The sequence below is a fragment of the Solanum verrucosum genome, unplaced genomic scaffold (genome assembly GCF_900185275.1).
Source record: "Solanum verrucosum unplaced genomic scaffold, falcon-dt-bn FXZP01000032.1, whole genome shotgun sequence".
In the NCBI taxonomy this organism is placed as follows: Eukaryota; Viridiplantae; Streptophyta; class Magnoliopsida; order Solanales; family Solanaceae; genus Solanum; species Solanum verrucosum.
In genome coordinates this window covers 2,154,717-2,167,662 of record NW_026020569.1, presented here as the reverse complement: position 1 = coordinate 2,167,662, position 12,946 = coordinate 2,154,717, and the positions used below count along the sequence as shown (strand labels likewise).

The 12,946-nt window shown below is 36.0% G+C and overlaps 3 protein-coding genes across 6 annotated transcripts; 1 reads left to right on the top strand and 2 right to left on the bottom strand.

Annotated features, from left to right (window-relative positions):
* Positions 1-246: 246 nt before the first annotated feature.
* Positions 247-2,872, bottom strand: LOC125810937 (auxin efflux carrier component 8). Of its 4 annotated transcripts, none has more exons than XM_049490442.1 (6): positions 2,084-2,872; positions 1,121-1,301; positions 931-1,016; positions 677-834; positions 533-609; positions 247-435 (listed from the first exon to the last, which is right to left on the bottom strand). In XM_049490442.1, exons 1-6 carry the CDS (start codon positions 2,625-2,627, stop codon positions 369-371), a joined length of 1,113 nt encoding a protein of 370 aa, XP_049346399.1. In that variant the 5' UTR covers positions 2,628-2,872; the 3' UTR covers positions 247-368. The 4 variants fall into 4 exon arrangements, with proteins under 4 accessions (XP_049346399.1, XP_049346396.1, XP_049346398.1 ...); XM_049490439.1 differs by having other exon boundaries at positions 2,120-2,872; XM_049490441.1 differs by lacking the exon at positions 247-435 and having other exon boundaries at positions 442-609; positions 2,120-2,872.
* Positions 2,873-6,434: 3,562 nt separating this feature from the next.
* Positions 6,435-8,812, top strand: LOC125811096 (probable pectate lyase P59). Its single transcript, XM_049490589.1, has 3 exons — positions 6,435-6,775; positions 7,381-7,793; positions 7,870-8,812. Exons 1-3 carry the CDS (start codon positions 6,588-6,590, stop codon positions 8,607-8,609), a joined length of 1,341 nt encoding a protein of 446 aa, XP_049346546.1. The 5' UTR covers positions 6,435-6,587; the 3' UTR covers positions 8,610-8,812.
* A 586-nt stretch (positions 8,813-9,398) lies between these two features.
* LOC125810984 (FACT complex subunit SSRP1-like) lies at positions 9,399-12,683 on the bottom strand. Its single transcript, XM_049490479.1, has 10 exons — positions 12,605-12,683; positions 12,445-12,557; positions 12,225-12,305; positions 12,070-12,159; positions 11,331-11,465; positions 11,096-11,174; positions 10,812-11,011; positions 9,902-9,975; positions 9,733-9,800; positions 9,399-9,526 (listed from the first exon to the last, which is right to left on the bottom strand). Exons 1-10 carry the CDS (start codon positions 12,681-12,683, stop codon positions 9,399-9,401), a joined length of 1,047 nt encoding a protein of 348 aa, XP_049346436.1.
* Positions 12,684-12,946: the final 263 nt, after the last annotated feature.

Sequence of the window (12,946 nt, the reverse complement as noted above, 5' to 3'; positions counted from 1 at the left end):
CATATTGTATCTGGTTTGTATTTAGGTTTCCTGTAATTTTGTGTAGAGAACAGATAATGACATGCTCTCATCAATACCGTTCATGTCATTCTCTCTCTCTGAAATGTTTGAACTCGGAGACTATTCATTGCTGAAATTGGATTTTATTCATGCATGCTAATTGCTTGCTCTTGTTTTAATATAATAAATGAGTTGGTAAGATAAATTGACACACGTTCATCCTTTATTCTTTTATACAAGAACTGTCACTAAGATTTTTGCCTTTTCTTTATCGTAACCCTCTACAGTTGAATGTTGTTAGAGAAGAGCAAACTGTATCTCTGATGAATCTGTGAATAACTGCTAACTGCGATGACCATGTCTGAGTTTCATATTTCCAACAAGAAATAATATGCCAAAGCAATTGGTATTGCAATCAGCATGCCAAAGATTACCCTGCGATCAGAATGAAACCACATCAGAAATCATATCTGCTTAAAAATTTTCTTAGTGGAGGAATTAAAAGTTTTGAGATGATAATTGTATCTGGTACCCTGTACTTAAGATGGTTGGATGTATGTTATACTCCTTGGCAAACACAAAAGGAACGATTCCTTGGGGAAGGGCTGCCTGCAGTAGAAAGTACAGCATTGAGTAATCTGTCATGAATTGACAACAGAAAACAATTTAGTTTCACCTGTACTATTGCCAATCTAAACAATTGTCCCCTTAGTCCAACAGCAATAGATGAGATTGCCATGAGAACAGGTCCAAGAACAAACTTCAGTGCCATTGCTAATATTGCCTTTTTGGTTCCGCATGCTATAATATTAGCTTGGGATGCCATGAAAACACCTGTTGAATTAATGCAATATGAGTAGCTGGCCATTTTTCGTTTTTCAGTAATTCGCTAGTACTTCGTGTGATGAGTGCTTATTTTCTGTTGTGTACCTATGCTAAACATTGCCATTCCTAGTCCACCATCTGAAAGTATTGATATTGATTGTTCAACAATTTTTGGCAGATTGACTCCCCACCTGCACTTCATTTTGTGTAAAAAAAATAAGTCCATTGATTTTTAATGCGGAGTTTCTGTAGAAGATAGGTTTTGTGTTTCTAGAGAGGCTTAGTAAGGCATTACCTGAAGTGTATGCTTGACCAAATAATACCGGCTAGAGTTGCATGTGTATTAGGATTTATTATGAGTTTCCTTCCAACTGTTAGAAGAATTACCATAATTGTTTTCTTCCTTGGGGGTCTGTCTGTTGCTTCCTCCTCACCGTCCTTTTCTAGTTCTGGTTCTCCAGGGACCTCAAGCTCAACTTTAAATGGCAGAAATTTATGTATTAAGACAAAAGAGCATGCATAATGATGTCTGCATAAATAGTCGACATGTTGGAATGGTCATTATTTAAAACTTACACATTGCTAACTTCTAGTGAGCTATTCTATTTTTCTTTTTGTTCTTTCTTTTTGTTCTTGGGGCAGGGGTGGGGTGGGGTGTGGGGAGGGGGGCTTAAGGGAAGTAAAAATCAAGCTGGATGGTTGCATCGTATAGTAGTTTGGTTCATTCGGAACTTTAGGGACCAATTATGGCTACTGTCTACTTTTTTCATTGTTGAAGGGGTTATCTCAGCAAACTTCATGTGTGTTTCATTTAGATGAGTTGGAAGTATTTGTGTCTCACAAGTAGATGAATCAATTCATTTTGGTAAAGCAAACTTATATTTCATTGGAGACTGTTCACCTCTTAGTTCTTGAGTTTTTGCTGCCAAACTACATTAATAAGTTTTAGGATTGACCAATGTAGTTTAAGAGATGAAGCAAGTTGTGGTTCATTCCTCTAGTTTTGAATTCTGACTAGTTTTGAAAATGGAAACGGAACATTTCTTAAATAGAGTTTTGTCATGCTTCACGATATCACATATTAGTTTATCTAAAGATCATATGATACAGGCTAATCTGGAATTTGTGGGGCCCAGAATAGGATTCTTTTTTCACTTATCACATTTACAATATATTGCTTTTTTGGTTCTTAACAGTTAAAATTGGAGAGCTTAAAATAGGTTCTGCTACATGGATGCCATCCAAATAGATTTTCTACGTTTAGGAACCATTATTCTGTTATCTGTGTACGTACCTGCTATTTCTGATGGTGACATCACATAAGATTCTTTTGTTGCATTGAGCTCGAACAGGAGTAGGAGGAGGTTGTACCAGACTAAACTCTGTAGTGCAATTAGTTGCGCTAGTAGTTCTGCTGCCGCATCACCAAAAATGGCCTTAATTAGCGGGATCCCCAAGATTAAGGTGTTTGGAAGGGTGGAAACTGAAAGACCTGTTATGATCCAAGTCAGGTTTCCTTTGGGCTTTAGTTTGGCAAAAATTGCCAGTAGAAAGACAGCAAGAAATTTTTGAATGAAATCTGCTAATAGAAGCTTCAGGTTTACTTTGTAGAGGTTGCTTCCTGATATCACTTGGAAGGACAATAAAGGTATTGAAAATTTCGCTACAAACTTGTTGATTCCAGAGCATTGCTCTGGTGAAAAGAGTTTCCCCCACCTTACAGAGATATAGGCTAAGATCATGACAACATATAAAGGTATAGTGGCTGCCACAACATGGTAGACATCACGTAGGGATATCATGGTATTTCTTATAGATTTTCGTATGTCGAAACCTTGGTAAACAGGCCCTTTTATGCTGTTTGGTTTGCTTTATTGGCATATGATAGGAAAGTGACCACTACATCTTTCTGCTGAAGCTTTCTGACTAATCTTTTTGAGTTTTATCCCAGCATCTGTTGATTTTCATATTTGAAAGTATTTACTAACCTATGGCTTTGTAGGCTCACATACATTGCAGAAAGTAATCTGATTTTTCTGTGTGTGTGTCTTCCCTCATATTAAACACCTTTTTTAGGCTGAAAATTTGATATTACTGATGTTTACCATGCTCAAATGCCAGGTATCTAATCTTGTTTAGTTAAAAAGTTAGTTTTAGTTTTCATCATGAGGTTAATCCCTTTTGCTTATTTGTCTTTTGCTCATTTCTCATGTGGCCTAGGTGTTAGCCTATACCTATCTCAATAGACGGAAAATAGTAAGCTATACAAGCTTTAATCTGTCTCCTGTTTTGTGCCCCACATGCACTTTATTTCCTTGTAAGATTTCATTTAGGAAGAAGAGGTATTTCACTGCACTTTATATGCAGTGATCTTTACTGCACCAAAATGCCTTACATTTCGAACTGTTTGTCTTTAACTTTGAATTCAGGGGTGAAAATCTGTTAAGTTAATCCTGCTTAAATTTCCATTTATGAAATTGCATAGCCTTTAGCTGCCAGGTTATCTGGAAAAGTAAGCTAGGAGAATAAAGAAGTAAACTGCAATAGAAGTAACTGACTTGATGACTAAATAACGTTTCTGAAGTAAGAATTTTTGCTATATATGGTCAAAGTTTTGGAATAAGTATTACAGGGTTTTGCTTTTATAGGTATGCAATTTTCACAGGCCAAGTTCTGGTGCCTCTTTATTATTATTATTTTTTTTGAGAATTTCTCCACTTGAAATATGGGGAATCTAGCCAAGACACACCTACTAAAAACCATAATCTCTTTTCCTTCCTTTTTAATTTTTTTTCTTTTTTTCTGTGGAGGTGGGGGGTGGGAGATTTGCTTTCGTCTTAAAAAGACAAATTATTTAGCAATATCGAAATCAAATGATCTGAAAATAAGAGTGAAGGGTGTAATGAATTGATTGATATAATGTTCTTCATGGAACTTTTCCTGATTCTCTATGTGATTAACATTTGAAATTTTTCCAGGGTTGGGTGGGTTGGATCCACGATTTAAGCTTTACGGGTTAATCTTTAAAGTTCTTATCATTAAATCTGTTATATTTTTAAGATTATGGGTTAATTTCAGTAGAGCTTCACACATAAACGTTGAAACTATTGATGATAATTTCTGGATATTTATTGCAATCCACTTGTTCTGTTTGACTGTTTATATTGTATGTTTTGCTTTTTAATAAGTAAACTATTCTTAGAGCTAAGCACATTCTTTCCTCTCCGGAAAATATGCAGATCACTTTTTGAAATGGTTTTCGCTTGTTAAAGAAGCCTTCTTAATCAATGGATTTAATCAAGCCTTCTTAGTATACAATTGATTATTAAGTGTTTGATATAGTGTAAAAAGAAGACTTGCACATCTTACCGTACAAGACCCTTACAAATTGCAACACAAATAGTCGTCCTAGTTGGAGACGGAGTCCAATTGTGAAGATTATGTATTTTAAATTTCCCTTGAATTTATTATAGTCATCATAATTATTGGGCTCACAATTAAATATTTTTATGAATTTAATAATAAGAATTAAATAAAAGTTAGTGGATTCGTTTGAAAAAAGAAAAGCATTTAAAGAAAATATTTTTGTTTGTTTTTTTGAAAAATAAGTGATTTTCTTACTTTATTTTCTAGTGTTTGATAAACAAGTAAACAATATATTGTTTCAAGAACATTTATATGTAATTTATAAAATATAATGTGACGTGGGTGGGTGGGGAGCGATCAAGTGGTGAGGGTTAAGAACATTGGGGTAGGGGCGAATCAATGAACTTGAAATAAAATTTGTTTTTCTATTAAACTACTATCATAAACAACACAAGGGTTTATGGTGAGCAGTCCTTGCAGAAGGCGGAATCCTATTGAGAATTTTTTTAGGGTGACTCAAACTCATAACCTTCAGGTTGGAGTGAGGTTTGCTTACGATTCGAGTCTCCTATTGGGAATCAAATTTTATATCTAGGAATCTAACAGTTTAATTTGTTGGCCTTCTCAAATCTATAAATTGTTCTCTATTTGAGGCTTTCTTTTTCCATCTTCGTTTTTTTCTTCTTCTGTACCCTAAATCAATTTGTACTTTTGGGAAGTCACGAAGAAATAATTATAGACATCCTTAGCAGGCTATCCGTGAAGTCTCTTCTTCGGTTCAAGTGTGTTTCAAAGTCTTGGAATACATTAATATCTGAACCTTACTTTATAAAGAAACATCTCAATACTCATGCCAAGAATCAAAATTCCCAAAAACTGCTTATTACCCAAGTGCCGCACGGTAAGTACAGTAATTCTTTTAACTTGTATACTTCTTCTTTATCGTCGTCGTCTAAACTTGTTAAGGATATACGCCGACTTGATTACCCGTCAAGCTGTAAACCTATTGATGGTAGAGTCTATTGTTGTTGTGATGGTTTATTTTTTATCGGGTTTTGGATTTATTGGAATGATGAAGAAGTAGAGCCATCCATATTATTGTTATGGAACCCTTCCACAAGAGAGTCAATAATACTTCCAAGCCATGTAAAAATTCCACCACGAGAGGAATATGTTTATGGATTGGGATATGACGCTACTAGTGATGACTATAAAATCCTTAGGATTGACACGCATGACGAAATACCCGATGAAATTCTAGCACTTAAAAGTGGTTCCTGGAGACAAATTGAAGAAACCTCAGATAGGATGAGTTTCACTAAAATACCTGATAGGGAATTATGTTTGGCATTTCTACATGGAGCATTTCACTGGATCGGTCATTGCCCAAGGGATTCCGTGGTTTCATTTAATATCTCAAATGAGATGTATGGAGAGATACCGTTGCCAGGGATTCTGTCCTTCCCTAGACTCGTTGAAGTGGGTAGACTCGTTGAAATGGGTATATCAGTGTTGGGAGGAAAACTCTCTCTTTATCATAAGCATGAAAATTTTGATATATGGGTACTGAAAGACTATGGTGTTAAAGAATCTTGGACGAAATGGTTCACAATACCAATTAGTTATAAGATTGTTCGAGATTATGTTATCATACCAATATATAGGTTTTCAGTTAATGAAGTGCTACTTAGCTACTTTTGTTGGGATGGAATGGTATATAGGACGCATAATGTATCACTTGAATCAAACAATCGAATATGGCCTCTTCATTGTGATCATTATATACATGCAAGTAGCATTCAAGATGGTTTTGTTTATACAGAAAGTTTGATTTCTCCAAAGTTATTGTCAACAAATCAGATATGATTGTCTAGAATAGTAAGTATGTAACCTCCGCAATATTTATGCACCTTCAATAAAATTCTCAAAATTTCTACAACTCTTGAAATGCCCTAACTACATCCTTATCCCCTTCTTCATTTTTAAGACCATATATATATATGTAGTTTTTCATCTACGTCTAATGCATGATTTATACGTATATAAAGACTATCAACCAACTAATTAATGTTTTTAGTGGAAGAATTAATCTTCGGGCATTTTTGGACCTTAAGTTTTTAATTAACCAGCCATGCACTTGTATAAGTTATTTGCCTTTGAAAGATAATGGCTATGCGCATTTTACGCTATTTGTCTATTAGCATTTATTTAGTATTTAAACTACATTTTTCCATCAACAAAAAACACATCTCTTTACGTTGTTGCTTTTTTAGGCTACAACAAAGAGGGTCTCACCTCTAAAAAGCCAAAGGGTTTGACCCAATTAAGACCTTCTTTCATTTTTTTAGAAAAAAACATACAAACTTAAACTAGTTAAATTATCATAAAATCTTTAAATGAGAGGAACTAAGCTGGTATATTTGTCTCTGTTACTATTTTCCACATTTTTGGCAATAAATGGTCACATTGGTGAGTTTGATGAGGTGTGGAGGAGGAGAGCCCAGGAAGCAGATGAATGGGCCATAAAGGCTTACAAGCCCGACCCGATCAATGTCACCCTTGCATTTGCTAAGCAAACTGGACAGTACGTTAATTAATTTCCTCCCAATCTATTTTCTCTTTTTAAAATGTTTTTGATCCTTGTAAGCCTCGCAAATATAGTATTTTAATTAGGTGACATTTACACATAAAAGATATTTTTGGTCTGTGCTTCAATTTTTTACTGTTTTTTTTTTCTACAACTTTCTTTCCCCTAAATTTTACAAATATATCTTCAGTTATCCATTGAGAGTAAAAACATTTTTTCTTTCATCTATATTTTATCATCTTATTTAATATTAAAAGATTAAGAAATCCCGAAGAACGCTTGCTTCTCGCACTTCAAACGCTTTCATTATTTTCTTAGGATTAGCGCCAAGGTGTTTGGCCATGAATACTTCACTTTTTTCATAATTGAACTTGAATAATCACATTTGATTATATTATTTTGGAACTCAACTCGAGAAAAGTATTTGAAAAACAACATAAACCTATTTTCACTTCAAACAACTTAGAAAAATTCAAGAACAGCTTCAACTTTAAAGCTATATTTTACACAAAATTCACAATCAAACGCTCACTAAAACTGGCTAACAATTTAATTTCTTGACTTTAATGGTGACCTTTCTAATTTAAAACACTATAAAACAGGGCCTTAAAGGAAATCAAGGAAGCGAAGCTGGCAATAAATGGAACAAGGAGGGAGTTAAAAGGAGGCGGGAAAAAATACAATGGGCCTTGCTTAGTCACCAACCCAATTGATAGGTGCTGGAGATGCCAACCTAATTGGGCCGACAATCGGAAAAGATTAGCTGATTGTGCAATGGGATTTGCAAAAGGGACCACCGGCGGAAAAGCCGGCGAGATCTACGTCGTCACGGATTCTTCCGACGACACTAGCGACCCTAATCCGGGAACCCTCCGTTATGGTGTCATTCAAAAGGAGCCATTATGGATCATATTTGCTAAAAGCATGACCATTAGGCTACACCAGGAACTCATAGTGCAAAGCGATAAGACCATTGATGGCCGCGGAGTTAACGTTCACATTGCTAATGGAGCAGGTATTTATTGAGTTTGCAATTAAATATTTATAAAAGAAAAACGTGAAATCTTATATTATATATTATGTCTGGACAGGTTTCATGCTCCAGTATGTGAAGAACGTGATTATCCACGGTCTCCGAATTCATGATATTGTGGTGGGCAGTGGTGGAATGATCAGAGACGCGATGGACCACATTGGACAACGGACACAGAGCGACGGAGATGGTATTTCTATATTTGGTTCGTCGAATATATGGGTGGATCATGTGTCAATGTGGAGTTGTTATGATGGGCTTGTTGATGCTGTGGAGGGATCCACTGCTGTTACCATATCGAATAGCCATTTCACTGATCATAATGAGGTGATGCTTTTTGGTGCAAGTGACAGTTCTTCAATTGATCAAAGGATGCAAATTACTGTGGCTTATAATCATTTTGGGAAGAGATTGATACAGAGAATGCCAAGGTGCAGATGGGGTTTTATTCATGTGGTTAACAATGACTACACACATTGGAATATGTATGCTATTGGTGGTAGCCAACATCCCACTATTATTAGTCAAGGTAATCGTTTCATTGCTCCTCCTGACATGTTCAAGAAAGAGGTAACAAAGAGGGACTATTCCCCAGAATCAGTGTGGAAACAATGGTCATGGAGATCACAAGGTGATCTATTCATGAATGGAGCATTCTTTGTTGAATCTGGAGATCCAGATTGGACCAAGAAACACACTGAGCTTTTTGATGGGATTGTATCAGCCTCAGGGGATCAAGTCACTTGGATTACAAGATTTTCAGGGGCACTAAATTGCAAGCCAGGAGAAGCTTGTTAGACAGTTATTGTCCTATACATATTATCACCAAAGCAAACTCATTCTCATCATATATCCTTAAACTAACTTTGTATACATTTATTGTATCAAAATTCTTTGTAATTTTGAATTGTTAAGGACTACAAAAGAACAATGAAATCAAAAAGATGCAAATTCATACCAAGCTATACAACTGTGTCAATGTTATTTCATATTTTCTTCTATCTGGGATGGATATTACTCGTTTTTCCCTAAAACTAGCATCTGCTTTAAAAGGGAGGAGGGATTCTAGGGAGAGCTAGTTGAAAGCAATTACTATCTTCATCTGTAAAGTAATGATAAAAAAAACTATAACTTTGTTGATTCGCAATTATCAACCTGCTAATGGTACAAAAATGTAAAAAGATTGTATATTGCTTACTAATTGTTAAATGGCTTATAACAGTTAAACAATTGTTGTTAGCCTCTCCATTTCTTCCGAAACACAAATCCTAGATACACCTCTGGTAAAAAGCACGCCAAATTATAAAACTAAACTTTTTATATCCTGAAAAGTGAAAACACAGGTTAAGGAGAATTTACGTAGCGCCTAGATTATGCTGAGGGATATTTAGAAATACTCCAGAATGTCAGGATTATATTAGTTATGCTGTTGATTAAAAGTACCTCAAGAAACCTATTTTCTCATCTGCCCCAAAACTTGAGCTTCACATAAACGTTAGCAGCAAGGACTTTCAGCTACGAACAACAATTGCTGATTAGGCACGTGGACCTTCTAAGTTCCCACACTCAATCTGAATGATTTTGCACTTAAAAACACCCAGATTCACTCCCTGAATCCATGGCAGTCGGCTGAAGGTTCCTGTAATCACTGATCTGTTCGCTGTAGCACTTCTTATCTGCCTTGGCCATGGCCTCAAAGGGTTTTTTCTCCTCAGCTGCAAAATCATTAATCCAGCAAGTGAGGCAATAAATGTATCAGCTGCTCTTAGATATAAGATAACTAAAGAAAAAAAAAAACATACTACCTCCGTCCATTTTTAATTGTCATGGTTTCCTTTTTTAGAGTCAAACTATAAGAACTTTGACTAACATTTTATGATGAAATATTGATATGCAAAAAATTGCAATTTATAGTACTAACTTTGAAAATTAGTCAAATTGACTATCAAAAAGCGCAACAAGACAAAAGTGGACGGAGGGAGTAATAGACTGTAACAAACATGACGAGCATTGTACCAACCACCCTTAAATATAAAATAATGAAACAAATAAGATAAATAACAGAATGCCACAAAAATAACCAAACTGACAGCTTATTCCATCTCTCTCCAATAATCCTCCCAACTTCATAGAAGGCGATTCCAGAATTACTTTTCTTCACATTCTACAAAAATAAAGGGAAGGGAAGTGAATGGAACATTACAACCATCATGAGACTCAAAAGGTAACTCAAAGCAAAAAAAGCACACCAACTCAAAAAAGAAGCTGGTTAATACAGTAACAGCATGTGGTTGTAATTTCCAACAAACCAGACTAATTATAATAAACTTTGTTAAATTTAGGCCTTCGGCCAAACTGACACCTAAGCTCAAAGGGAGGAGGGATTGCCCAAGCATCACAAGGAGACCACCCATCTTATTAATCACCTATGTGGTCCCTATTTTCTCTTCCACCTCCAAGCACTCTACTCTGTAAGGCCACTAAGTCTCTCAGTCAACCCTGCACTAGGAACAATCCCCTTTCACTTGTAGAACGGAAGGCTATGTCTATCTTGGTTCTTATCCATCCATGCCTTTCAGTCTTTGTAAATTTACTACCCAGAATGCCTTCGTTTAGATGAAATGCCCATGAAAGGTACCGGTTCAAGGAACTCAATTATTTCAAGATTTATAAATAAAGGGATACTAGAATGGGATTATGGGCTCTAGAACTTTTAAGTTAGAGTACGATTTTATCAGTTTGATGATGGACTAAATTTTCTTGTTGTTAATAACATGATGATGCATGGATTAGTGGTTTTGGACTTTTGGTAGCCCGGACTCCAAATACATTCATATGAGGAAAGCTAGACTTAGAAACGCTGCATTAGCTACTTAGTTTTATTCTTCTGATTAGGAAAGAAGACTTTGTTTCCTTCAAAATAAACATTATATTCAGACCACAGAACGCAGGAGAAGTCATTGGTTTACTAAGAAGGAAATCATGTAACAGAATACCTACCTCCCTTTTACTCTGCAAGAAGTACATGAAAGCACTAATTGCCTTCTTCGGAGGATTTGGATCCTTCTTCTTTTTCTGTTTTTTCTTCTTCGATGCATCACCATCGGCCTTTTTCCTGCTTGTAGATGGCTTTGACACAGTAGCCTCCTTTTTTGGCTTCTTCTTTGCAGATTTCTGAAGCCACCATACATGATTGGCAGCTCATAATTTTTCAATTTGTAAACTAGAGCTTGAAAATATATAAACATGAAAGGGCAGTTATACCTCCTCCTAACCACCACTACCACTGGCATCAGATTCATCCCCTCCAGAATCGTCAGTAGGAGACCCTCCATCATCCTTATTGAGGACAAAATCTTCATCCTGAAAAGGTTATGAATGTCAGATGGCATTTCAAGAACTTCCGACAACACAAAGGGTAAGCAAAGATACTAGAATCCAGCAAGACACTCAGAGGATGACTTAGAGAAAGATGACCATGGAGTTGAAGACGATGAAATTACAAATAGGCATGGTTACCTCTTCATCACTGTCATCCCCACCTGCTTCATTCTTAATACGCTCAAGATGTGGATCAACAGCATCATCGTCATCATCGGGCAAAACAGGAACAACTTCTGTAGCCCGAGCTTCATTATTTTCAGACCCTTTCCACTGCATTACTCAATGATTATGTCAGAAAGACTAAGCAGACTTGTTAAACCCAAATTGAGAGTGAAGAAGGCTTAAAAGTAAAGCAAACCTGATGAAATAAAAAAATTGTGGCACTCATTTCTCTGGATGCTCTGGAAAAAATGTTCTTGTTCAGTTTTCAGTCTGACGAGAAGATCAAAGTAATGCATGTTAGCCGTGCCCACAGCGTGCCTCTCAAACTCCACATAATCAATCTAATTGCATAATGAAATAGGTCAGACTTTCAAGAATGAAGATGATACTCACAAGATTTTGAGCTTTACAGCAACGTGAATATACCTCCTCATGCAGTATAAGCAGGATACATGAGTCCAACTTCAGCCTGCAGTGAGGACTCCACCGCATATTGACTGCTTCGGAACATCCCTGGTTTAGTGACTTAGGAACCAGACAAGCCGCGTAAAATTTGAGTAAAGATGTCATGGATAAAACCCTGGTTCATAAGTCATATTAAAAGCTAATAAGTAAACAACACTGAACACGTGAATACAATGAGCTTGCATTTCTTTTTTCACAGTTGATGCAAATCCAAATGACTATAAACGCAAAAAAAAAAACTAATTACCTTGTAACTCATTAACAGGCTCTCCTTGTATTTCATATTTAAAAGACCTTCACTTAAAGCCAGCAAAAGGTCTACCACGTTGTCCTCAAACTGGTAAGACAAAAAAGCAGCAGGTAAATACCAAAAATAGAATGTACGTCGTCATCAATCAATACCTGCAAATACAATGCGGGGATACAAAGTTTGGCCTTTCCTAATCGAAGGATGATAACTACTAAAGTGTGTGGTTGATTATTCTGCAAAAGCAGAGAAGTCAGTTTCAATTATACAATAGCCTAAAAGTTCAATGAAGACGTTTTCAAAAGGGTAGGCATAACTAAAACATAGATAAAGGTGCTAAATGGGGAACAACTTTGGCAACAAAAAAGTACGGACTAAGCTGCTGTACTGAATTTTAAAGTCATTGGCTTGCCCATGCAAGCGCAAGAATGAGAGATGAAGCTCAACATTGTAAAGATCCTTGCAGCATATGGGCACATTGTCAATCACTCTGAAGCAAAAAAACAGATAACAACATGAAAAGCGCTTAATCAACCTTGAAGTATGGCAATGCCGCCAAATGTGACAACACCTTCCTCACCAGCCATAGGCATGATTTTGTCACGAACAATCATATTACTCAATTTTCACAAAGAGAAGTTATCATGTCATGGAAGGGATTAATGATGAGGTGTGGAGGAGGAAAGCCCTGGAAGCAGATGAATTCCCGACCCGATTAATGTTACTCTTGCATTTGCTAAGCAAATTTTTATTTATTTTTCATGCAAAGTGACTTATTATCAATTTAACCGTTTTAGGGACATTTTGGTCATTTTAATCGAAAAGTGCCTTATTATCAATTAACTAAATATCAATTTCAACATTTCTATCTAAACTA